The sequence below is a fragment of the Chrysemys picta genome, chromosome 10 (assembly GCF_011386835.1).
Source record: "Chrysemys picta bellii isolate R12L10 chromosome 10, ASM1138683v2, whole genome shotgun sequence".
Classification (NCBI taxonomy): domain Eukaryota; kingdom Metazoa; phylum Chordata; order Testudines; family Emydidae; genus Chrysemys; species Chrysemys picta.
Window position 1 is genome coordinate 47738968 of NC_088800.1, and position 26679 is coordinate 47765646.

General features: G+C 52.0%; 1 protein-coding gene across 10 annotated transcripts in view; it reads right to left on the reverse strand.

The window, feature by feature from the left end:
- The window catches only part of STRA6 (signaling receptor and transporter of retinol STRA6), a 59561-nt gene that overhangs the window by 24803 nt on the left and 8079 nt on the right, over positions 1–26679 (reverse strand). For 2 of the 10 annotated variants that reach the window (XM_065559707.1, XM_024104021.3), the window contains exons 2-3: positions 24624–24710; positions 23819–23949 (exon numbers count right to left, since the gene is read on the reverse strand). The exons of 1 other annotated variant lie outside the window; for it this stretch is intronic. In XM_065559707.1, the coding sequence (XP_065415779.1) occupies positions 23819–23928 (110 nt within the window). In that variant the 5' untranslated portion in view covers positions 23929–23949; positions 24624–24710. Of the gene's footprint in view, positions 1–559; positions 680–23818; positions 23950–24042; positions 24355–24623; positions 24711–26679 lie in introns of those variants that run through there. 7 more of the 10 variants (XM_065559708.1, XM_005290506.5, XM_065559709.1 and 4 more) reach the window with 6 other exon arrangements.

A 26679-nucleotide genomic window follows, 5' to 3' on the forward strand; every position in this document is an offset into this window, starting at 1 on the left:
TGATTGGTTGAGGTGGTGGAGTCAGAGGGTGGGATATTTCCCAGGGAATGCCTTTCTGCTACATGATGAACTAGCACTTGGCTGAGCCCTCAAGGATTAACACATTGTTAATGTAGCCTCATACTCTACAAGGCAGCAGGAATGGAAGGAGGAGACACAGCATGGCAGACAGAGACAGAGACAGAGACAGAGACACACCGTGTGTGTGTGTGTGTGAGTGTGAGAAAGCACACAAGGTGCATTGCCCCTTTAATTATTGTGACAAAGTTCCTCCTCTATCCTGGTGGGTCCTGCACTTATTAGCAGATTATTAGCAGATTTTCTTGCCTCAGAGATTCACCATGTGGGTTGGGGGAACAGCCCAGAGACCTTCCCCTCTGGACGAACCCACAGTCCAGGTCAATTGGGAGGAACCCAGGCCCGCCCTCTACTCCGGATTCCAGCCCAGGGCCCTGTGGACTGCAGCTGTCTATAGTGCCTCCTGTAACAGCTGCATGACAGCTACAACTCCCTGGGCTACTTCCCCATGGTCTCCTCCAAACACCTTCCTTATTCTCACCACAGGACCTTCCTCCTGGTGTCTGATAACACTTGTGCTCCTCAGTCCTCCAGCAGCTAGCTCGCTCACAGCTCCTCATGCCTCTTGCTCCCAGCTCCTCACACTCACACTACAAACTGAAGTGAGCTCCTTTTAAAACCCAGGTGCCCTGATGAGCCTGCCTTAATTGATTCTAGCAGCTTCTTCTTAATTGGCTCCAGGTGTCCTAATTAGCCTGCCTTAACTGGTTCTAGCAGATTCCTGATTACTCTAGTGCAGCCCCTGCTCTGGTCACTCAGGGAACAGAAACCCTGTCTGACCTGGGAATCATAGATCACTCTCCTGTAGCCCTCTGCCCTGGAGGGAGGGGGCTGCTCCTCCTCCTTCTTCTTCTCTGCTACCTGCTTGCTGGCTGGCTGTTAGACCCACCCATACCCTTAGGTGCTGCTGCTCCAGCTACAGCCCCTGGGGGGGGGCTGCTGGCCCACTCCCCAGAGGAGAGGAGGGAGAGACCCCAACCATTGCTCCTGCTGCTGAGGATGCCACCACCACCTCCACCTGAGAAGGGTCCTTCCTGCTGGCCACCAGACTGCTGCCTGGAGCTGCTGCATTTGCTGCTGGGGAGCTGTTGGAGCCCTGAGGAGAGGAAGAAGACCATCTGCCAGTGGGGGAGCGTGTAGGAATTCTACAGACCACAGTGGAGGGGGCCCTCCCGGACTGAGTAACTTTTGAACTGTGCTCTTGTGGTGGGGATCTAGACTGTGTTTGTGGAGACACAGGGGGTGTGACATGGAGCCTGCCCCCTGATCCATCTGTGTCCCCCCCCCGTCCCCACCACCACCATCATCGTTGCCCCCTCCACTACCCCCACTGGCTATTCACCATCTGCCTTAGGCTCCTGCCTCTGGGACTCAGCTGCTCCCCAAGGCTTGCCACACCTTGTTGCCACCATTGGGCCTGACGCAGCAGCCAGCTTGCAAGGACTTTCTTTTTTGTTGCAAGTGCACGTGGGTGCACGTACCCCCCCCCTTTTGACTGACTCCCTCCCCCCTGCAACAAGCCCCCAGCTTTGCCCCTGCTGCCTACCCATTTGCCCCTTGCTGCTTTTTGCCCCTCCCCCTTGCCCCAGCCCCTTGCTAGCTCCAGTTTGTTTGCCTGCCCCGCCCTTTCCCTCTGCATTCTTTGTTTGACCCACCCCAGCCTCCGAAGCTAGCCCCGTGGTTCCTCTGCCCCTTTTCCCGCCTGGTTGTTCCCTTCCCCCTGCGGTCCCCTTGCCCTGATTAGCGCCTCCCCTCGTACGCCCATGTCCCCTCCTATGCGCTTGTGCCCCTCTCCGTTTTAGTTTGATCTATCTCATTGCACCCCCCCCCATGCTGTTATATCCTCTCTTCCTTGGTGCAACAAGAGGAGCCGGAAACCTTCCCTGAGTCGGTGACTGACCCCTAGCCCTTGATAGCCCCCCCCATCAACCCCCCACTTTTTTTGGCACCCTCCTCCCCTGCCTACAGCCTAGCGGGGAGGAGTGGTCGACCTGCTTCCCCTTTCCCTACCCCCCCTCCAGTGTTTGCTCTCCCCCAGTCCTCATTATGGCAGGGGACGAGGAGAGTGAGACCCCTCGGGCAGACCCTACTGCCCCTCTTCCACCCGCCCCACCATCAGCCCCCCTAGCCTCTACCTCAACCGCCGCTGCTGAGCCACCTACTACCACCCCTGCAGGAGCGCCGGCAGCGGTGGGTACCGAGGTGAACTCCGCTGCTGCCACGTCCCTCGCCCCCTCTGACTCTGGGGGAGTCCCCCCAGTCGGCAGGAAGGGCCAGGGCACAAAGAAGGGTAAAGGCCCCGCTAAAAAAGCCAGGCCCTCCATGGCAGGGGGTGCCCCCACTGCCGCGGCCCCGCAACAAGCCGCGGAATCCCTCCCTGCTGTTCCCTCCACCAGCTCTATGGGTGTCCCACCCCCAGCTCCGAGGGCATATGCCCAGGTGGCGGCGGCCCCCCCGCCTGCCGCTACGTCATCTCCCCCATCCACCGCCTCTGCTACCATCTATAGCGGCCGGGGCCCCTTCCACCTTGACCAGGAAGCACGGCGTCCGTTGCCTCCTGGTACCTGCCTCGCCCCACGTGGAGACCTACGTGCGGGCATTGGCGAGGGTGGTGGGGCCCACGGCCATTGTGGCGGCCTCCAAGATGTACGGAAAGGTCGTCTTCTTCCTAGCATCAGAGGCCGCTGCCCAGGAGGCGGTGGAGAAGGGCCTGGCAGTGGGGGGCGTGTATGTCCCCCTGGAGCCCTTAGAAGACCTGGGCGCCCGACTGGTCCTGACTTCTGTCCCTCCCTTCCTTCAAAATGCCGCCCTGTTACCCGCCCTCTCTACCCTGGGGAGGCCGATCTCTGTGGTCAGCCCTCTCCCATTGGGCTGCGAAGACCCCGCCCTCCGTCATGTCCTCTCGTTCCGCCGGCAGGTACAGTTACAACTGCCGCCAGCGGCACGTGACGGTGAGGCGCTCGAGGGGTCCTTCTTGGTCCCCTACCAGGGGGCCTGCTACCGGGTGCATTATTCAACGGGGGAGGCCCGGTGCTACCTCTGCCGGGCGATGGGACACGTCCGGAGGGACTGCCCTTTGGCCCGGCACGGAGGGACATCAGGGACCCCCGAGCCCCGGCAGGGCGCCGGCCCCATCATCGCCGGCGCCCCTAGCTGCCCGGCGCCCGAAGCCACCCCTCCTCCTTTCTGGCCCACCAACACTCCCGCTCGGGCCCAAGGGGTATCTCCCCCAGTGCGCCTAGACGAGCAAGAGGGCCCCGCCTCTGCCGCCTGCGATCTGGCGGGGCCTGTGGAGGAGGGTAAGGTAGGGATATCGCCGGGCATAGAAGAGGGCATGCCCCAGAGAGAATCCTCCCTCCTACATGCTGCCCCACCATTGCCTCCCCGAGTCCCTAAGCCTTCGCTCTTGCTCCCTGACCCAACTCCTGTTAGCCAGCCCCCGGATGATGCCATGGAGGGCTGGTCCTTAGTACAGGGGAAGCGGGGCAAGCAGAAGGCTCGAGCTCCGCTCCTTCCATCTGATGCGGTAGCCCCCGGAAGACCAGGAAGGGAGGAACCGATGCTGAGCCTTCCGCTTTGCCCCCGGGTGGGTTTTGTCCACCATTGCCGGCTAGGGAAGACGTGGCAGCATAGGAGGAAATCACTACCCCTCCTCCGGTGTCCCTTCCCATGGAAACCCCTGATGGAGCCCCTCTCGCCACCTTACAATCTGAAGCCCCTGCACGCACCAAGGCGAGCATCACTTCGGGTGCAGGAGGGGAGAGCCCTGGAGTGGTGGAAGGTGATCTCCCTTCCATTTATGAGGAGATCGAGGCCCTGGGTCTGACCCCGGTTACCCAGGGGGAGGACGACCCTCTGCCAGCGGGCCTCGATCTGAGCGACCTCGCCTCGGCCCCCCTTTCCCCGTATTCCGTCCCCTTACCCACTGCTTCCACTCCTGCCTCCGAGGAGCCCCTGGACTCTTCCACCATCCCAGCTGCAGATGGCACCCCACTAGCGGCCACCGAACCTCTTGAGGTGACGGCCAGTGCCATGCAACCGGGACCAGAGTCGCCAGGGGACTCCCTCATGGCTGAGGAACAGCCGACCTCCTTTCCGGGTGGGGGCCCCATCGTTGATTCTCCACCTACGGATGCCGTGGCCTTACCATCTACCTTGGAGCACAAGTCCGGCATCGCCGAGGGCCCACCTCCCTCCCTGCAAATCCCTGAGCCCCTTTGTGGGGTGCCACCCCCCCACCCAGTGGCCCGGCTGCTGAGGCCCCCGATCCCACTATCGCCCCTTCCCCTGTCCCTATTCCTGACTCCGATCCTGCCCCTGTCACCGACCCCGTCCCTGTCCCCTCCACTTCCCATGATGCTATTGCCGCCCCTGGGGCCATCTCCTTCCATATCCCAGAGGATGACCCCCAAGGAGCGGCCTTTGTTTTTCCCTGTCCCGACCCACCAGGGGCTGCTATTTTCCCTCCGCCACCCCCCATTGAGCCAGGGTCTGAGGCGGGCCACGTGGCGCCAGCCCATCGGATGCCACGTCGAGGGTCTGCCCCCTGCTTGCCCGTCTCGGTGGGCCACGGGGCTGTGACAGGGGCCCCGCTGGGGGATAGCCATAGATCAATAACCCCACCCCCCCCATACACTGAGAGAGGAGCTACGGGACTTCCTTGAGGACGTCCGTGGCTCCCGCAACAAGGTACAGCTTGCACTCCAGCGATGGGGGGATTTCCCTCAGATCCTCCGGGCCGCGAGGGCCCTCATGGGGGAGGGTAAGAGGACCGGGAGGCAGGCCGCCGCGGCCTACCAACGGGTCCGCCTCTTCCGTGACTCCTTAATCGCTTATGGGGTAGGTCACAGATTGTTGCGCGGCCCGACGGAGGCCGTGGGTGTCTCTGCTAGCGAGGATCCCCCCCAGCCCTCCTCATGGCACCGATCATCTTCGCAACATTAAACACCCGGGGCTGTAGGATGGGTCTCCGCAGGAGCCAGGTGCTCTCCTTCCTTCGGGAGGGGGGGTACTCTGTGATTTTCCTGCAGGAGACCCATACGGATCCGGCCGCTGAAGCTAGCTGGCGGCTGGAGTGGGGGGACAGGGTCTATTTTAGCCATCTCACAGTTCGTACGGCTGGAGTGGCGACCCTGTTCTCCCCCGACCTACGGCCCGAGGTCCTGGGGGTCGCCGAGGCTGTGCCGGGCCACCTGCTGCACCTCCGGGTCCGTATGGAGGGGCTTGTGGTTAATCTCGTCAATGTTTATGCCCCGACATTGGGCCCGGAGAGGTTGTGTTTTTATCAGCAGGCGTCTGCCTTCCTCGGCACCTTGGATCCTCGCGAGTGCCTGGTCCTGGGGGGGGACTTTAATGCCACCCTTGAGGAACGGGACCGCTCGGGGACTGAGCAGCACCCGGCTGCCGCGGATGTCCTCCGGGAGATCGTCGAACATCACTCCCTGGTGGACGTCTGGCGCGACCACCACCCGGATGACGTTTCGACATTCACTTTTGTCTGGGTGGAGGTCCATCGGTCGTACCACTCCCGGTTGGACCGCATCTATATGTCACGCTTCCATCTTTCCCGGGCCCACTCCTCCAGCATCCGGCTGGCCCCTTTTTCAGATCACCATCTAGCCACTGTGACAGCCTCTCTCTGTGCTGAGAGGCCGGGGCCGGCCTATTGGCACTTTAATAATAGCTTGTTGGAGGATGTAGGCTTCGTGGCGTCCTTCCGGGAGTTCTGGCTGGCCTGGCGAGGGCAGCGGCGTGCCTTTCCCTCAGCGCAGCGGTGGTGGGACCTGGGGAAGGTGCGCGCCCGGCTCTTCTGCCGTGACTACACCCGGGGCGCCAGCCGACGGAGGGATGCGGCGATAGGGCAGTTGGAACGGGAGGTCTTAGAGCTGGAGAGGCGTCTGGCCGCCAGCCCCGGTGATCCATCCCTCTGCGGAGCGTGCCGGGAGAAGCGGGAAGAGCTGCGGACCCTCGAGGACCATCGGGCCCGAGGTGCCTTTGTTCGATCCCGCATCCGCCTCCTTCGGGAGATGGATCGCGGTTCCCGCTTCTTCTACGCCCTGGAGAAAAAGAGGGGGGCCAAGAAGCACGTCACCTGCCTTCTAGCAGAGGACGGCACCCCCCTCACGGATCCGGCGGAAATGTGTGGGAGAGCCAGGGCCTTCTACGCAGGTCTTTTCTCCCCGGATCCGACCGATCCTAACGCTTGCAGAATGCTCTGGGATGAACTCCCGACGGTCAGCGCAGGCGACCGAGACCGGCTGGAGCTGCCTCTCACTCTGGCCAAGTTCTCGCAAGCCCTCCGCCGCATGCCCACCAATAAATCTCCGGGCATGGATGGGCTGACCGTGGAGTTCTACTGCGTGTTTTGGGACGTCCTCGGCCCGGACCTTGTCACCGTCTTGGCTGAGTCCTTGCAGGGCGGGGTCCTCCCTCTTTCGTGCAGGCGAGCCGTGCTCGCCTTATTGCCGAAGAAGGGGGACCTCCGTGATTTACGGAATTGGCGTCCCATCTCGCTCCTCAGCACGGACTATAAAATCGTAGCGAAGGCCATCTCGCTGCGGCTAGGGTCCATGCTGGCGGACGTGATCCACCCAGACCAGACCTACACCGTCCCGGGCCGCACCATCTTCGACAACTTGTATCTGGTCCGGGACCTCTTGGAACTCGGGTGTAGGGATGGTCTGTCGTTCGCCCTCCAGTCCCTGGATCAGGAGAAGGTGTTCGACAGGGTGGACCACGGGTATCTCCTGGGCACTCGGCGAGTGTTTGGCTTCGGGCCCCAGTTTGTGGGTTTTCTCCAGGTGCTGTACGCCTCCGCAGAGTGTTTGGTCAGGCTCAACTGGACCCTGACCGAACCGGTCAGCTTCGGGCAAGGAGTACGTCAAGGGTGCCCCCTCTCAGGCCAGCTGTATGCTCTGGCGATCGAGCCCTTCCTCTGTCTCCTCTGTAGGAGGTTGGCAGGGTTGGTGCTGCGGGAGCCGGAGCTGCGGCTGGTCGTGTCGGCGTACGCCGCCGACGTGCTCCTCGTGGTCCAGGACCCGGGCGACTTGGTGCGGGTGGAGGCTTGCCAGACCATCTATTCGGCGGCCTCCTCAGCCCGGGTCAACTGGGTCAAGAGCTCTGGCCTGGTGGTAGGGGACGGGTGGCAGGCGAGCTCCCTCCCTCCCACGCTTCAGGCCATCCGGTGGAGCGCGGGTCCGCTGCTCTATCTCGGCGTTTACCTTTCTGCCACGCATCCTTCTCCGCCGGAGAACTGGCTAGGTTTAGAGGGCAGAGTGTTGGAGCGGCTCCGGAAATGGACAGGACTGCTCCGGTGTCTCTCCCTTCGAGGGAGAGCACTAGTGCTCAATCAACTAGTCCTGTCCATGCTCTGGTACCGGCTCAACACCCTGGTCCCTGCCCCGGGCTTCCTGACCACCCTCCGGACATTGATTCTGGAGTTCTTTTGGTCAGGACTGCACTGGGTCTCTGCGGGGGTTCTCCATCTACCCCTGGAGAAGGGAGGGCAGGGCCTGAAGTGTCTGCACGCTCAGGTCCACGTCTTTCACCTCCAGGCCCTGCAGAGGCTCCTTTATGGTACAGGTAGTCCGGCATGGAGCGTATTGGCGCACGCCTTCCTGCGCCGCTTCAGAGGGCTCCGATATGACCAGCAGCTCTTTTGTCTCTATCCGAGAGGTCTTCCGCGAGACCTCTCTGGGCTGCCGGTCTTCTACCAGGACCTCCTCCGGACCTGGAAACTGTTCTCAGTGACCAGGTCCGTGGCGGCCACCGTAGGGGCAGATCTCCTCGCGGAGCCCCTGCTACACAACCCCCAGCTCCGTGTGCAGGTGGCGGAGTCCCCCATGGTGTGCCAGAGGTTGGTCCTGGCAGAAGTCACCAAAGTCGGAGACCTCCTGGACTACGACCGGGGAGACTGGCTGGATCCCCTGACGCTCGCTCAGCGCATGGGGCTCTCCAGACCTCATACTCCCCAGCGCGTGCTTCAGGAGGTGAGGGCTGCTTTACCGCCCGCTGCTCGGGACTATCTCGACTGGGTCCTGCGAGGGGGCACGCCTCGCCCACCCTCCACTCCAAGCCCTCCAGACCTTTTCATCGGGCCCCTGCCCCGTAGACCCAATCGCGCCCCCCCCCCCGTCCCTTCACCATGAGCCGGCTGCACAATATGCAGCCGGTTCTGTTCCGGACCGTGCCAAGGAAACATCTATACACGCTCGTGCTCCACGTTCTTCATGTACTCACCCTCGCGTCCCGCCCCGATACGAAGTGGCGGGACCTCCTGCCACCTCTGGAGGGTGAGGAGCCCCGGTGGGCCAGCCTTTATTCTACTCTGATCCCGAAGCCCACCGGGGACATCAGTTGGCGGCTCCTTCACGGAGCCGTGAGCACGGGCGTGTACTTGGCGCGGTTTACCCCTATCCCAGACACCTCCCCCTTTTGCAGCGTGAGGGAAACCCTGCTGCATGTTTACCTAGAGTGAGCCAGGCTGCAGCCCCTAGTCCGGCTTCTCCAGGATATTTTGTTATGATTTTGGTTGCACTTTTCCCCTCACCTTTTTATTTATGCACTCCCTATCAGTCGCCCCACAAAGTCACGGGACCTCCTGGTCAACCTCCTCCTGGCCCTAGCAAAACTGGCCATCTATAAAACCAGGGAGAGGAGGTTGGCCGATGGAGTCTCCTGTGACTGTGGGGCCTATTTCCGGTCCTCCGTTTGTTCATGTATCCGGGCAGAGTTCCTCTGGGCGGCATCCACTGGCTCCCTTGACACCTTTGAGGAGCAGTGGGTGCTGTCCGGGGTTCTCTGCTCAGTGTCCCCCTCAGGTTCCCTTCTTTTGACCCTTTGACCTCACTCCTGTCCCTGTTCTTTTATTAGTTGTCCCCCGTAATTTTTTGGTCTCCAGGCCCTGTGGACCCCCCCTTAGGCTGGATCCCAATAGGACCAGATTCCTGTACCCCACTGGTCTGGGTCTGTCACAGTATGCTGACCCCACTCTCAGTACATTGCCCTTTTAAGTAGATCAGCAAGTTGAGATAGCAGCTGCTGCCAGCAAGCTCCCTCTGTCCTGAGCCCTGTCCTGTTCCCCTCCTGCTCTGTGGATGGTGTAAAGGAGCCAGGGGGCTGGGGACACCCTGACATCAGCACTCCTCTCCCCGCCCCCCCCCCCCCCCGCACAGCAAGCAGGAGGATCCTGGGAGCAGCCCACGGCAGTGGGGGGAGGGACAGCTGAACTGCCCTGCAACTGATACTCTGCTGGATGGCTGCAGCACAGGGAACTTAAGGGAGCCGACAGGGGCCTGCCCGCCCACTCTGGTTCCAAGCCCCTACCAGCTCCAAGGGGCTGCTCTTCCTGCAAGCAGTGGACAAAGCAGGCAGCTGCCAAACAAAGTTATAAGGGAGCATTGCGCAACTTTAAATGAACATGTTCTCTAATTGATCAGCAATGAAACAACTTTAACCCAGATGACTTTATGTGAGGAGTTCCTGTATTACAAAAGAAAGAGCAACCAAATGACAGATGGGCTGATGTATGAGCAAAGATTAAAAGACAATCAATATGCATAGTTTAGCTCAGTGACTCAGGGAGACTGATCATCATGTAAAACATGTGTTTGACAGGAGTAAATGCCACAGCCAGGAAAGAGAAGGGGAATTGTTTAGAGTGGGCCAAGGCAAAATAACTAGGAGTAACGGGTTCTAATTAAGCAGAGGAAAGTTTAGGTTGAATATGAAGTCAAGCTGCTTAACAGCAGGCCCAATCCTGCCAGCATTGAAGTCGATGAGCCTTTTGCCATTGACTTTAATGTGAGCAGGATGGAGTCTGATGGCTGTGAAAGAGGCTGCTGAGGGAGGTAATTAGAGACCTATTCCTCACATAGTCTGGACAAAGCACTGGGGAATGTTTAGAGGAATGGGGTCAGAGAGGCTAGGTGATGCTCCTAAGGTCCCAGCCAGACTCAATGTCAGAGTCACTCCCAAATGCTGACTCCCAGTCCTATGTTAATTTCATTAGGCAACAGCAGCTGGAGGATTTGAGTAGGGATGGCAACCAAACATTCAGATGTCAGTGAACAATCTGGGGGCACAGAGTCTACTATTCAGTCTGAGTCGCTCACAAAATTTTCCAGACCTGCGACAGAAATACCACAAAATGCACTTGGGGGCCAGGGAGGACGTGTTTTAAGAACTTTTCCAAACCTTTATAAAGGTTCAGGAAGAGTTTCGGATGAAACCTTGGTTCATGCAGCCTTAGTTTTAATGGAATTCTATGCAAGGCTCAAAAGCCTCTTGGTTTGAAAAACATTCCTGCTTCATGTTACATGTCCCACAGGTCCCTTGACTTTGATGTAGCCTCCAGAGATGAGTTATCCTGTGACAATACCCCATTCTATTGATGTTACCTCTTAACTATAGTTTTATGCCATATATATATCCAGCCACATTTGAATATTTAAAGGCCTCTGAAACACAGCCAGGAGTCTAATGGACCAAGCACAGAGCTAGAGACTTAAGTTCTAGACTTGACTGCCACCAGTTTGTCCCGTGACAATGGACAAGTCATTTAATTTCTCCATCGCATCAGTTTCCCAATCTGTAAAACAGGGATAATGGCGCTTCACCACCTTTGTAAGGTGCTTTGAAAGTCACATCTGTGCAACACTCTGTAATGATGATCATCATTATTGAACTCCATTTGGTTTTAGATAGCCAGACAGAGAGCATACTGACCTTTAGCGATCAGGGCTCTTCTCTGTGCTGACTGCAGGCAAACTGTAACATATGCACATGAGCCTTCCCCAGCAGATTTCCATTCATTCCTCCAGAGCTGAGTTTCAAACCGGGAAGAACCCATACTCTCTGTGTTTATAAGTTGTTCTGAGGTTACCATTAAAGCAGTTATAGATACCATAGATGCAGCTCTGGAAGCAGAACTGAAAATCTGTCCATCTGTCCTGATGGTCAGAGTGCAATAAAGGAACCCTATATTTTAATTAGTGCTAACCAAACAGCAAGTGTATAAACCTATTATAAAGCAATCAAACTGCTTCTACAAGCAGTCTGCATTTGCAAACACATTCAGCTATTCCTGCTCCTCTTCTCTGCTAACTGCTCTCCTTTGCCATATTTGAAGTCTCCCATCATCTCAGCATTCCCCAGCCCCACAGAAGCACCACACACTTTCCATCTGAATGGCTTTTATTTTAAAAGTAAAATAAATAAGAAAGAGCAAAGAAAGTCTCCAAAGAGCAGCGTGTCTCCCCTGTAACAGGCAAAACAGTTGGTGGCTGTGCAGTATGAGATGAATTCCTCTCCCCATTCATGAGCCACTCAAAACAAGGTTACAAGGCGATGTGAGATATATACCCCACAGCACCCAACACCCTCATACGCAGTTATAATGGAACAGTCCATCAGTAACTCACAACGTAGAGTTAAGGATTGTTCAGCCAAGGAGGTTATTTGATTAGCTGAACCTCGCAAATTGTCATACAATAGTAACAGCCTCCATTTATACATGAACTGTCATCTGAAGAATTAAAATGAGCCTACGAAAGGTGTGTCGGAATCATTACCCCATTATAGTGATAGGTAGACTGAGGCACAGAGAGACACATTATACTCTGAACATGACAGAACAAGCAGAGAAAGGACTGACCTGACTGAACCCAAAGACTTTCCTTAAAAAAAACCAAAAAGGATGGAGGAGGATCCAGGGAACTCCAGACCAGTCAGCCTCACCTCAGTCCCTGGAAAAATCATGGGGCAGGTCCTCAAGGAATCAATTTTTAAGCACTTAGTGGAGAAGAAAGTGATCAGGAACAGTCAGCATGGACTCACCAAGGGCAAGTCATGCCTGACTAACCTAATTGCCTTCTATGAGGAGATAACTGGCTCTGTGGATGAGGGGAAAGCAGGGGACATGTTATTCCTTGACTTTAGCAAAGCTTTTGATACGGTCTCCCACAGTATTCTTGCTAGCAAGTTAAAGAAGCATGGGCTGAATGAATGGACTATAAGGTGGATAGAAAGCTGGCTAGATCATTGGGGTCAATGGGTAGAGATCAATGGTTCCATGTCTAGTTAGCCGGTATCAAGCGGAGTGCCCCAAGGGTCAGTCCTGGGGCCAATTTTGTTCAATATCTTCATTAATGATCTGGAGGATGGCGTGGACTGCACCCTCAGCAAGTTTGCAGATGACACTAAACTTGGAGGAGTGGTAGTTACACTGGAGGATAGGATACAGAGGGACCTAGACAAATTAGAGGGTTGGGCCAAAAGAAATCTGATGAGGTTCAACAAGGACAAGTGCAGAGTCCTGCACTTAGGACAGAAGAATCCCATGCACTGCTACAGACTAGGGACAGAGTGGCTAGGCAGCAGTTCTGCAGAAAAGGACCTAGGGATTATGGTGGATGAGAAGCTGGATATGAGTCAACAGTGTGCCCTTGTTGCCAAGAAGGCTAATGGCATTTTGGGCTGTATAAGTAGGGGCACTGCCAGCAGATTGAGGGACGTGATTATTCCCCTCTATTCGGCATTGGTGAGGCCTCATTTGGAGTACTGTGTACAGTTTTGGGCCTCACGCTACAAGAAAGATGTGGAAAAATTTGAAAGAGTCCAGAAGAGGGCAACAAAAATGATTAGAGGGCTAGAGCACATGACTTATAAGGAGAGGCTGAGGGGACTGGGATTGTTTAGTCTGCAGAAGAGAAGAATGAGGGGGGATTTGATAGCTGCTTTCAGCTACCTTAAAGGTGGTCCCAAAGAGGATGGATCTAGACTGTTCTCAGTGGTAGCAGATAACAGAACAAGGAGTAATGGTCTCAAGTTGTAGTGGGGGAGGTTTAGGTTGAATATTAGGAAAAACTTTTTCACTAGAATGGTGGTGAAGCACTGAAATGGGTTACCTAGGAGGGGTGATGGAATCTCCTTCCTTAGAGGTTTTTAAGGTCAGGCTTGATAAAGCCCTTGCTGGGATGATTTAGTTGGGGATTGGTCCTGCTTTGAGCAGGGGGTTGGACTAGATGACCTCCTGAGGCCAATTCAGCCAATTCCCCTGAATCGGGCTCCACCCCTAAGAGGGCCCCGCGCCCAAGCCCCAGTACCGGGGTGGCCCGGCTTCCGGAGAGGGGCAATTTAAAGGGCCTGGGGCTCCCAGCAGGGGCTGGAGCCCCAGGCCCTTTAAATTGCCACCAGAGCCCCACTGCTGGAGCCCTGGGGTAGGGCTGCAGGGGCTATTTAAAAAGAGCGGGGCTCCAGCTGCCTCTGCCGCCCTGGTCCTTTAAAGAGCCGCCAGAGCCCCGCCGCTTCCCCAGGGCTCCCTCAGCTATTTACAGGGCCGGGCTCCGGGCCCTTTAAATAGCCCCCAAGCCCCAGGCTGCTGCTGCTACCCTGGTGGGGGGGGGGGGAGGAGGAGGAGGGGGCACTTACCGTACAGGATGGGCTGTACCCGCACCCCCTGCCCGCACCAACCCCGCACCCCGTCCTGCCCTGTCCGCAGCAAGCCCCTGTCTCCAGCCAACCCCGCACCCCCTGCCCGCACCAGCCTGTCTCCAGCCAGCCCCTGCCGCACCCCCTGCCCGCAGCCAGCCTCTGCCGCACCCAGTGCCCGCACCAGCCCTGCACCCCCTGTCCTGCCCGCACCAGCCCCGCCCCCCTGCTGCCTGCAGCCAGTCCTGCACCCTCTGCCCACTGCCCGCCCCACACCCCCTGCCCACAGCCAGCCCCTGCCGCACCCCCTGCCCTGTCTCCAGCCAACCCCTGCCGCACCCCCATACGGCCCTGCCAGAAGCCAGCCAGCCCCACACACACACCCCTGTCCACACCAGCCTTGCACCCCCTGCCTGTAGCCAGCCCCGCACCCCCTGCCCTGCCTCCAGCCAACCCCTGCCGCACCCCGCTGCCTGAAGCCAGCCAGTCCCACACTCCTCTGTCTCCAGCCCTGCCAACCCATGCCGCTGCCAACCCATTCCTAAAGCTGGCCCTGCTTCAAACCCTAATATTCTATGATTCTTTGACTTTACCCTGAGCCCAGTTCATGTTGTGACAGTTTTGGAAGAGCAGGCAGTATTCCTGCAGTGCAGAGAAGAGCAAGACAGCTCCTTTTATGTACCTCTGTCAAGTCTCAGTGCTCCACAAAGCACACGGAATTAGTACTTTCTTCTTCTCTCCCTGCTCACTCACTTCCATGTTCTGTGGAATGTTCTTGCACATGAGCTAACATTTAATAATGTTATGCTGACAGGTACTGGTGAGTGCAGGAATCACAAATGTCTTTGAGACAGGATGTGAACGCAGCGTTTAATTAACCTACCGGTCAGGATGAATTAATCAGAAGATTCCCCTGCCCCACATAACACAAAAGGGGGTTGTGAACCCACGCAGGAGTTTGGACTGAGTGGGCCGGGGGTTGCTGAGAGGTTTGTGTGTGGACATGTGTATCTATCCATATATGTTGCACAAAAACTGAGACCGGACAAGAACAGAAAGAGAGAGAGAGAGAGAGAGAGAGAGACATACACACACACACAGAGGTAAAAAGCAAGAAAGCCAAGCAGCAGCTGGTGAGTAGATCATGACCCTGGAAAAAGCTAGAGAGAGCTGTTGGGTCTGTTGGCTAAAGAGGCTTTGGCCTGTAAGCTAAGAAACTGCTCCTTTTGCTCTTGGTTCCTCCTGCATTTGGATAAGCCTCATTTGTTCATTCCTTGTACTGAAACAAGACTGCATCAGAGAAAACACCACACTCTATCAATTTCTGCTTCCATCTGAAACGTCCCCAGGACGAGGGCCCATTGTACTAGCATCTGGGCATACACATAGTGAGAGATTATTTATTATGGGACACACTCATCATTAGAGCACTCCTTTGCATTGAGTCCTAATGTTGCAAGTATCTTTGTCTCTAGCGCCTCCTGCAGTCCATCTGCTTCTACTTGGGTCTCCCATGGCCCGCTCTCCAGACAAGTCACAAACATTCAGTCCCTACTGGGGTAGTCAGACTCCCAAAATAGCCAGCACCACCACTCCCAAGTTAACAAAGAAGAAGTCCTTTGCCCTTCCTGACCTCAATTCACCCTTCTCAGAATGCCAACTCCTAAGGCTTTCCCCTGTTGGGACTCCAGATATAACATACACCACTACTGTTTTCGGCCCTTCCTGGGCTTCTCTTCAGTTCCCTGCTCCTTGTAGACCCTAGCTCAGGGCTCCCTCACAGGAGCCTTTCCTGCTCCCTATGGGTCTTTTCTATTCCCTGTTCCCCTCCTGGAAGACCAGCTCTAGGGCTGGCTCCCTGACACCTGGCCCCTTGCTCAAGGGGTCACCACCTGAGTTAGCTCTATTCCTGTGGCCACAGCCAACCCCAAACTGCTGGGCCACCTCCTCCTTCTGCATCCTCATCTCAATTTATACTGTCCTTCCTCAGTTTCCCCTACACCTGGGGTCAGTCACTGTCATTAACTCTCTCTAACTGATACAGGCCCAATCATTATTTATCCCTGGGGCTGCTAGGTGGTGGGCAAGGCTCAGCCCAGTTTGCCTTCAAAGGCAAACCTGCCAGTCCATGGCACCATCCCTGCTTCAAAGACAAGACAGACAAAGGGTGGAAGGAATTATTCCCATTTTTATAGCTGAGGAATTGAGGCACCCAGAGATTAAGCAAATGGCCCAAGGTCACCCAGGGAGCCTGTGGGAGAGCTAGGATTAGAACTCAGATCGTGCAAGTCCCAGTGCAGTGCCTTAACTACATGTTAAGAGGAAGCCTGATCACCACAAGCACGTGAGTTACATGCCAAGCTAGCAACATCCAGTTTTGTTCCCTAATAATTTCCCCATATGCTTTAGAGCAGAACTGGAGGCAGTACTTGCCCCAACTGTGAAAATTCCAGTGAACTAATCTGCATGTTTTAATATGCGAATTACATCCCCAGATTCCAGCTGACTAAGCCTCCTCAAAAGGCTTCAAAGAGGCTGAGAAAGGTCTCCATTCTCTTGCAGGAATGGAAGAGAAGCAAAAAAAAAAAAAAAAAAAAAAAAAGATAGCAAGACCGGAAAATGACAAAAATCAATAGAACCTTCTACAGGGACTCAGAATTCCTTGGGCTAGCCTTCTTACAAGGTACAGTCACAAGTGAAGAGAGAACCTATGCAATAATGCTGAACAAACATGGAAAGGAAAAAAATTAAACAAAAAATCTCCTCCAGGAGTGAATTTTTCTAGGCAAACTTGAATTTAAAGTGCTAGACAACATCATGAGTTGCCCTTACGTTTATTAGCTTATAAGTACTTTTTGCAATATCAAGATCTCAGACCTTATGGTGGTTCCAGCTTGTAGCTGGTAAGTCACCCCGCTCTGGTTAGGAAGGGGTTAAAAGCAGCCAGGAAGGCTGGTTGGGTAAACAGCCACAGGTGTGGCCACACCCAATTAGGGCACATCTGGCCAGGGATAAAAGTGCAGGCTGAGGGAGTGAGAGAAAACTCTTGCTCCAGCTGGGGAGCAAAGAGGACCAGGCTGCCTGGGATAGCAAGCAGGGTACCTGAGGCAGAGCAGGGCTGAGAAGCTCTGGCCTTGTGAGTCCCCAGGCTGAGGCCTTGCTAAAGGCCAAGGGAGGTACTAGGGAGGTAGCTGGGACTGGAAAGGCAGCAGATCCAACCCCCCTTGCTGATGATAAGTAGCCACTTCAGACTGCAGTTTGCCCCTGAGGGAAGGGGCTAGATGAGGACTGGCAGTGGGTCACTGAGGTGATGTGGGCTCAGGGAATTGGGGTTCCTGGGGAGGGGAGACCCAGAATGTGGGGGCACTGCTGTGGGGCAGCACCCCAAGGTAAGAGGCACTGGGGTCTGGGAGGGACACAGGGCCAGAAGTGGTGGAGATCAGAAGTAAGCAGGCACCAGTAGGAAGACACCGGCTAGCAGGAGGCACTCCGAGGCTGGAATTGAGCTAATTCCCGGATGACCAGCAGGAGGCACCGTACTACACAGCTGTATAAACAGCAATCAAATATTTCCCCTCATGTTGCTGAGTTCTGCTTTAAGGTTAAGCACATTGATATGGAGATCAAACGTCCAACAGGAGAAAGGAGTTGCTTTCACACAGATAGCTTTAATGCAATGGGTTGCACCAAACATATGGAATATTCTTGCCTGCCTCCACAACTCATCAGCAGCCTCTTCCAAAGTGTTTAAAATACGTGATGCCATCTTAAGATTTTGTGTGTGTACTGAGAGACTTAAAAATAGATTGTTTTGCATCATAAGAGATTAAAGACTGATGACTTTTGGAATGCAAGAGGAACTCCGCAACAGAGAAGCCCATTGCTAGTGGCCAAAACATTACAAATTAATTAAGGCCTGATTCTGCATCCATTGATGTGAAAGGTAGAGCTCCCATTGATGGCAATGGTGCAGAGTCAGAGCTCAACTGAATAAACACAAAATAAAAACCTGACATCAGCAAGTGAACTTTGTTCCTGGGAGGCAATGTTGCTAGTGCAAGGGTTCTCAACCTTTTTCTTTCTGAAGCCCCGCCCCTGCAATATAAAAACTCCATGGCCCACCTGTGCCACAACTGATTTTCTGCATACAAAAGCCAGGACCAGTGTTAGTGAGTAGCAAGCAGAGCAACTGCCTAGGACCCCACACCACAGGGGGCCCTGTGAAGCTAAGTTGCTCAGGCTCCAGCTTCAGCCCCGCGTGATGGGGCTTGGGGCCTTGGGCTTCAGTCCCATGTGGTGGTGCTTTGGCATTCTGCCCTGGGCCCCAGAAAGTCTAATGCTGGCACTGCTTGGCAAACCCCCTTAAACCTGCTCACAGCCCCCAGGGCATCTTGGACACCTGGTTGAGAACCACTGGCCTAGTGAATACAGCAGTTTTACTCCCAGCTCTTCCACGGATTTGCCGAGTGCCCTTGGTTAAGTCATTTCACTTCCATATCCCTCAGTTTTCCCTTCTGTAAAATGGGGGTAAGTCAAATATTTTGAGGTCTAGGGATGAAAAGCATGTTATCAGAATAAAGTTCATTTGAATGAGTTATGATTAGACCAGATTTCAATGAGAACACCAAGAGGCTGAGGGGTTTTTTGGGTGGTTTTGGCAGGACAGGAAATTAAGAATGGCTTTTAGACCAGATTCACAATATTCGGCAAGACTTTCCATTTTAGTAAAAACGTTTCTATTTTTTTAAATGAAAAAAATCAGTAACAATTTTCTTGGTAAAGATTCTGATTTTATTTTCAAAACCTGAACATTTTTACTGAAGATTTTGGCGAGGTGTGTTTAGAGTTTTGATTACAGAAAAAGGAATGAGATTTTCCCCAAAATCTCCCCACAAAGTTAAAAATTCTCACCAGAAAACAGGCATTTTTCACCAATTTCTGGTTATGACAACCTACAGCACAGATTAATGTTCAGTAGTATATTTTGTAAATTAGTGCATCTTCCATAATTCAGTCTTAGTAAATCTTTGCTGAAAGATTGGGACATAGTTCTCATAAAAAAGTGGCTGTCAGGTGTGTGCTACGGCAAAGTTCTACTGAATTTACGATATAGATATAAAAAGAAAGCTGTATTTTTTTTTAAACTTTACCTCCAAAATATTTACTTGTGACCTGAGAGTAAGAATGAGATAAAGTTAGAAGGGGTCAAGAAGAGAACTGGAATGGAATTGGTAACAAAAGCTTTGATATTGCTTTTCATAAGAGCCAGGGGTGGAGTGACAGACATTCTTGGCCCAAAGTTTTCATTGAAATAAACAGATAATCTCAGAGCAACCCTGAGAGCTGCTGGAAATAAAGCAAACCTTTCTTCACAAAGATGTTGGCACAACAAGTTTCTGTTTACTTGGATTGTCAATTGTTTGGGGGCAGGGGGCACCGTTTTGTTCTGTGTTTGTACAGCCGCTGGCACAAACCAAGGCACTGTTACAGTACAACAGGTAAATACTCCCCTCCCTCCCAGGTGATTGGCTGTAGTTCTCATTCACACAGAGGCCTCTTAATGAGCATCAGGTCTCGGAGCGTAAATCATTTGGATGATGTGCTGCAGGTAGTGCCCCAATGGCACTTTACAGTTCAAGGGGTGGGTGGGTTACACAACACATTCATCAAGCAATGCATTCCAGGAAGAGAGGGAGGAACAGAACAGATGACAGCAGGGTGTGAAAAGCAGAGCAGTGGAGCGAATACAATACAAGTTTTAAACAAAGGCCTGATTTTAGGCATCTTACTTTTGGGTTGTCCAACTTGATTATCATAGAGGGCTGAACACCCAACCTGTGACCATCAGCCCCCTTTAAAAGGAGTCACAAGTTATGCCCCTTAAAATTAAGGCATCTAAAATCATTAATGACTGTCAAAAGTTTGGGCCCAAGACAAACCCCCTCTCCCATTAGACAGAGAATGTTACTTTCCTACTCAAGGGGCAATGCAATGGCCACCGTGAATAGGAGGGAAAGCAGGCTGGGCAATCCCACCTAGATGAAGCATCTTGCAGATGCCTGCACTCCACACACTGACATTTGAGATTCTCATATCCTGAGCTCTATCATCAGACCTGCCTTCCTCCATAGAAGCACATGTAATGGAAAGCAGTCAGTCATGTAGTAATAAGATCTAGCTTTTATCTAGCACTGTATAGTAGTCTATCTCAAAGCACTTTACAAAGGAGGTCAGTATCATTACCCCATTTTACAGATGGGGAACTGAGGCAGAGAGGAAATTACTTGCCCAAGGTCACCTAGCAGGTCAGTAGCAAAAACCAGAAATAAAACTCAGGTCTCCTAAATGCCAGTCCAGTACTTTATCCACTAGGCCACACTACCTCCCTAAGTCACACACTGAGGCCTTGTCTTCATGTACAGTGCTACAGCGGCACAGCTGCAACACTTTAGTGAAGATGCTACTACACCAACAGGAGAGCTTTTTCCGTAGACGTAGTTAATCCATCTCCCTGAGAGGCAGTAGCTATGTGGGTGTGAGAAGCTCTCCCATTGACATAGCGCTGTCTACATGGGGTGTAAGGTCAGTACAACTACCTCACCCCAAGGTGTGGGTTTTTTACACCTCTGAGTGATATAATTATACTGACACAGCTCTGTAGTGTAGACTTGGCCTTAGGTGTCATTGACTTATTTGGTAGCTAGCGGAGGACTAGAGAAGCATTCTGAAGTTCAGATACTTCCTCAAACCTCCCTCGTCTGCAAGAGTCAGCTCACTAGGACTTGGTCTTGACCGAAAGAAGTGGTCTGTTTTTAAATCAAGGGAGCTATCTCAACATAAAATCCTAGTGCAAGCGTAGAAATGCCCATGGGACAATATTTCAGCACCCTCACTTCTTCCGAACCCAGAAATACAGAGGAGCATAAAATCAGTCAGTAAACAACACTAATTCTAGAACCTGCAAAGCAAAACAGTAATTCAAAAACAGCTGTGTTTAGTTTAATCCAACCTTTTTTGACAATTCTCGGTGATCAACCGCCAATCGACACTTCAATGATATTTACCCTGATATGAATCAAGATTTAGAACCTCAGTCAAAATATTATCAGACTCTGCAAACTTTAGAGGTTTTTTGTTCTCTACATGGTGCTAACCCCTATTCTTATTGGGGACCCTGGAGCAAAGGGGTTAACTGTATTTCCATTGGGAAAGAATAAAAACATTCCATTCCCCATCATCCTTACATAGGAATGATCAAATTCAAGAATGATTATTGTTGATCATGTGCTTGGGTGCTGTCCTAAATCAGGGCAATAGAGACAAAACTTGACAGTGCATGGAAATGAAACAACACTTTGTGCCTAATCCTGCTCATATGGACTGCAGTAGCAGCAGGATCATGGGGGAAAAAGAGAAAACGTGCTTTCATAGAATCATAGAATATCAGGTTTGGAAGGGACCTCAGGAAGTCATCTAGTCCAACCCCCTGCTCAAAGCAGGCCCAATCCCCAAATAATCGTCCCAGCCAGCGCTTTGTCAAGCCTGATCTTAAAAACCTCTAAGGAAGGAGATTCCACCACCTCCTTAGGTAGCCCATTCCAGTGCTTCACCACCATCCTAGTGAAAAAGTTTTTCCTAATATCCAACCTAAACCTCCCCCACTGCAACCTGAGACCATTACTCCTTGTTCTGTCATCTGCTACCACTGAGAACAGTCTAGATCCATCCTCTTTGAAACCCCCTTTCAGGTAGTTGAAAGCAGCTATCAAATCCCCCCTCATTCTTCTCTTCTGCAGACTAAATAAACCCAGTTCCCTCAGCCTCTCCTCATAAGTCATGTGCTCCAGCCCCCTAATAATTTTTGTTGCCCTCCATTGGACTCTTTCCATTTTTTCCACATCCTTCTTGTAGTGTGGGGCCCAAAACTGGACACAGTACTCCAGATGAGGCCTCACCAATGCCGAATAGAGGGGAATGATCACGTCCCTTGATCTGCTGGCAATGCTCCTACTTATACAGCCCAAAATGCCATTAGCCTTCTTGGCAACAAGGGCACACTGTTGACTCATATACAGCTTCTCATCCCTAGGTCCTTTTCTGCAGAACTGCTGACGAGCCACTCGGTCCCTAGTCTGTAGCAGTGCATGAGATTCTTCTGTCCTACCGGTAAGTGCAGGACTCTGCACTTGTCCTTGTTGAACCTCATCAGATTTCTTTTGGCCCAATCCTCTAATTTGTCTAGGTCCCTCTGTATCCTATCCCTAACCTCCAGTGTATCTACCACTCCTCCCAGTTTAGTGTCATCTGCAAACTTGCTGAGGGTGCAATCCACGCCATCCTCCAGATCATTAATGAAGATATTGGAAGAAAAAAACAGCCCCAGGACCGACTCTTGGGGCACTCCGCTTGATACCGGCTGCCAACTAGACATGGAGCCATTGATCACTACCCGTTAAGCCCAATGATCTAGCCAGCCTTCTATCCACCTTATAGTCCATACTTCTTTAACTGTCTGGCAAGAATACTGTGGGAGACCGTATCAAAAGCTTTGCTAAAGTCAAGGAATAACGTCCCCTGCTTTCCCCCCATCCACAGAGCCAGTTACCTAATTGCCTTCTATGATGAGATTAGTCAGGCATGACTTGCCCTTGGTGAATCCATGCTGACTGTTCCTGATCACTTTCCTCTCCTCTAAGTGCTTCAGAATTGATTCCTTGAGGACCTGCTCCATGATTTTTCCAGAGACTGAGGTGAGGCTGACTGGCCTGTAGTTCCCCGGATCCTCCTCCTTCCCTTTTTTAAAGATGGGCACTACATTAGCCTTTTTCCAGTCATCCGGGACCTCCCCCGCTCACCATGAGTTTTCAAAGATAATGGCCAATGGCTCTGCAATCAGATCAACCAACTCCTTTACCACCCTCGGATGCAGCGCATCCAGCCCCATGGACTTGTGCTCGTCCAGCTTTTCTAAATAGTCCTGAACCACTTCTTTATCCACAGAGGGCTGGTCACCCCCTCCCCATACTGTGCTTCCCAGTGCAGTAGTCTGGGAGCTGACCTTGTTCGTGAAGACAGAGGCAAAAAAAAGCATTGAATACATTAGCTTTTTCCACACCCTCTGTCACTAGGTGCTTTGCTAAGGCATGGTGGAGCCAATGCAGGGGCTGTTGTCTCTGCAGTTTGCATGGTAACAAGGATTTGCCACAAGCCATCAGCTCTTGCTAGCAACACACTATATAAATGGATCTAAATATGCTGTTCATCCACAAGGGATAATATTTTTCCCAAGACAACAGATACATCATAATGCTGCAGTAGTTACTGAAAACACCAACTTGAAACAAGTGTTAGATTGCTAAGTGGCAAAGGACTCCTTTGAGAGCACCCTGCACATAAACAATGTCACCAACATGGACATACAAGACTGGGGTACCCACAGTGCAGTTGTGGGACAATCTCCCCATGGCAGACACTTGGGATTGCAACAGAGCCCTCCAGAGCTAGGAACATGAGCTGCTACAGCTTAGGCTAAAGAGCCCAGACTCCTTAGCTGGGGGTTTAAACTCACTCATACCCTCTGTGGATTGGACACAGACTGGGACCTGTAACACGCATACCAATGGGTTACATAGTCAGTGCATTGTAATGAAGAACTCTGTCCCATATGGCAAAGCAACTGTCTTAACTGGCCTGAGTGGCATGTCCCAACCTGCAGTTGTCAACAGGAGGCCAATTTAAAGTGCCCATGCCAGGAAGTAGGAAAAGGTGGAGAGAGGAAGTAGTGAGGTTCCTTAACGATACCATGGGCCAGCTCTGGTGTCATGCAGTGCTGCATTACACAGCCTCTCCTTCACAAAAATCAGATGTCACAAGCAGCAACAAAAAGCAACACCAGTACAGTGATGCACAGATAACACTAACATAGCGCTTTGCATGCTGAAGGAATATCAGCACATGTGCCAGGTAGCTGGAGGTTATTAGTTCCATCTTAAAGATGGGAAAACTGAGGCATAGAGTGGTCAGGTTTTACAACCAGAGTCAAGTGTTGCTATTGCAGATTTTTTATTTGATTATTTTTCTAAAAAGTCACTAGTGGGAAGTAGCTGCGAGGAGAAAGTTGGGAGGGTGGGGAGATGGAAAAAGATGTGCATGCATGGAGGGGAGTTCCTACTTTCCTTGATCAGAAAAATAAAATTTCATTCCAGGAAAATGGGAATTTGAGACAAAAATGATTCCCCTGCCTAACTGAGGACAGGGCACCCTCCGGCTGCAGGGCATAACTGGGGAAAAAACCCAAGGGTTGATCACTCACTCATCCTGTGGCGTCTCGGGTTCCATGGATTCATACATGTACCAGTCAGAACTGGCAAAGTCATCGTAAGCAAGGGAGCCGTGGACTGCCAAGGAGCTGTCGTTTGCCATTCCCTTCTCTCTCTACCTCCGCTGGGAAAAAGAAAGAAGAATTAAATAAAAAAAAAAAAAAAACCACAACAACACACTTCTTACTTCTGTTCTTGGTAGAGCAAAAATACGCACAAGGATTGCTACAGATGTCTTCCCTGGAGTTCTCTAGGGTCCGTTCAAAATGCTAAGATTGCACAGGCTACTTTGTGCTCTTGGTACTGGAGGTTCACATTGACAGATTGGGAGGTGGGGGGTAAGAATCTCTCTCTCCCAGTTAGGACTCTTTGCGATGTGAATTTGCATCATTTCAACAGCTGATACAAACAAAAGTAAAAAAACCCCAAATCTCTACCATGAAAAATCCAATCTTGGTTGGAGCTAAAAAGATTAAAGAGCTCAAGGCATGTTTAACTGGGTCCCTTCCACTCTCTCCCCCACCCCTCCTACCCAGGCTCAGTGCCCAGAGAATCAGAGCCTTTGTTTCAGTTACATAACAGCATTTACATGAAAGCCTGGGAGTTGTGCAAGGGTCAAGATTTGGCTCCCTAGCAAGACACAGGCTAACCTAGAAAAAAATCAAGAAGGTCAGTGCGGTAACTGTCTGAACAAAGGATTGAGCCAGGCTCTACACCCTTCCTGGGGCATTTTAAGCCTCTGTTCCACATAGTACATGGCTATACCAGTCAGAAACAGCCCCTGTGCTTTTCACTCACGCTGATGCTGTAACTCCTCTGCCTCTAGCCTTCACTTCATCTGGGACATTTCAGACCCTGGAGATGAGTCAACTCTCTGTTCTACTGCTGAAGAGAAAGACATCAAATCAAAGGGATGGAGAACAACCTTCCTTATCGGCAAAACAGAGGTCCAGAAATAGGTTTACAATTGCAGAGCAGAACGAATGCCAGACTAGCACTACTTGGCTCCTCGAATGGACTTTCTGTGCAAACTTCTGTAAGGCCAACAGTTGCTCAGTGCAGCATCACAGCGGTTTGTAGAGAGGTGGAAGAGATCATTTAGAGCCAGACTGCGATACCCTTCCCCACTTGACTCCAAAGAGTCATCCCACTCACTTGAGTCAGGCACTGCTCAGTACGAGTAAGGGGACCAGAAGTTGACCCTTATCGAGCAGCTTGACAGAGGTCAGAATCAGAGAAGAGAAAAATAGAAACAGGCCAAGATTTCAAACTGGGATCCTAAAGTTAGGTTCCCACATCCATACATTGGCATCTAAATAAAAGCGGCTTAATGTTCCAGAGGTATTGCATATCCACAGTGCCTGTTGAAATCAACAGTAACCGGAGATGATCTGGACTTTTATTTAGGTCCCTACCTATGGATTCAGATGCATAACTTTAAGCTCCTAGGTTTGAACATTCTTTTTCCATGGTCCCTTTCCCTGATACTTGGAATAACCCCACTGCTCAGAGAAAAAATATTTTGTATCCCTCAAAGTTGCTTGTTGCTGCCACAGATTGGCCTGGACATTTACCATTTCTCGTCAATAATATGAAGAAATAGCAATTTATTACAGTATTGAATTTTTGATGACTTTTTAAAAACACTTTCAGCATTTTTTTTTGACTAAGGCACCATATGGCTCCCACTACCACATTATCTGAGCACAATCTAATGTATCTACCGTCGCGACACCCCTGGGAGGTAGACCAGTGCTCTCATCCCTGTTTTACAGATGGGGAGCTGAGGCACAGAGAGACTGAGACCCTGATCTGCAAAGGAATTTAGCCTAATTTCCATTGAAATTAAAAAACCTCAATTCATTAGTTTCAGTGGAAGTTGGGAGGGTCTGGGTGACTTGCCCAGGAGCACAGAGGGAGTCTATGGCAGAGCTGGGAATTGAAAGTGTTTAGTTAAAATAAGACATGACACTGGTCCATGTATCTGACTTCCCTGGTTGCACCTAGGACCAAATTAACATTCCAAGAGACGCTCTCTTATTGTATCTCCAGCCCAGTCAAAACGAAAAACAGGAAGTACTGGAAATACCCCAAGGCAACTAGATAGGAGAATTAAAACCATATTTGCAGACTCCTGTTCAATTAGAGGCTTCGGGGGGGGGGGGGGAGGGAAGACACAAAACACAGACACAAAAACCCACAAACTAAGAGTCTACGAGTTCACCCACAACTATTTCACATTTGGGGACAATATATACCTTCAAGTCAGCGGCACTGCTAAGGGTACCCACATGGCCCCACAGTATGCCAACATTTTTATGGCTGACTTAGAACAACGCTTCCTTAGCTCTCGTCCCCTAACGCCCCTACTCTACTTGCACTACATTGATGACATCTTCATCATCTGGACCCATGGAAAAGAAGCCCTTGAGGAATTCCACCATGATTTCAATAATTTCCATCCCACCATCAACCTCAGCCTAGATCAATCCACACAAGTGGTCCATTTCCTGGACACTACTGTGCTAATAAGCGATGGTCACATAAATACCACCCTATACCGGAAACCTACTGACTGCTACACTTACCTACATGCCTCCAGCTTCTATCCAGGACACACCACACGATCCATTGTCTACAGCCAAGCTCTAAGATATAACCGCATTTGCTCCAATCCCTCAGATAGAGACAAGCATCTACAAGATCTCTATCAAGCATTCTTAAAACTACAATACCCACCTGCTGAAGTGAAAAAACAGATTGACAGAGCAAGACGAGTACCTAGAAGTCACCTCCTACAAGACAGGCCCAACAAAGAAAATAACAGAACACCACTAGCGGTCACCTTCAGCCC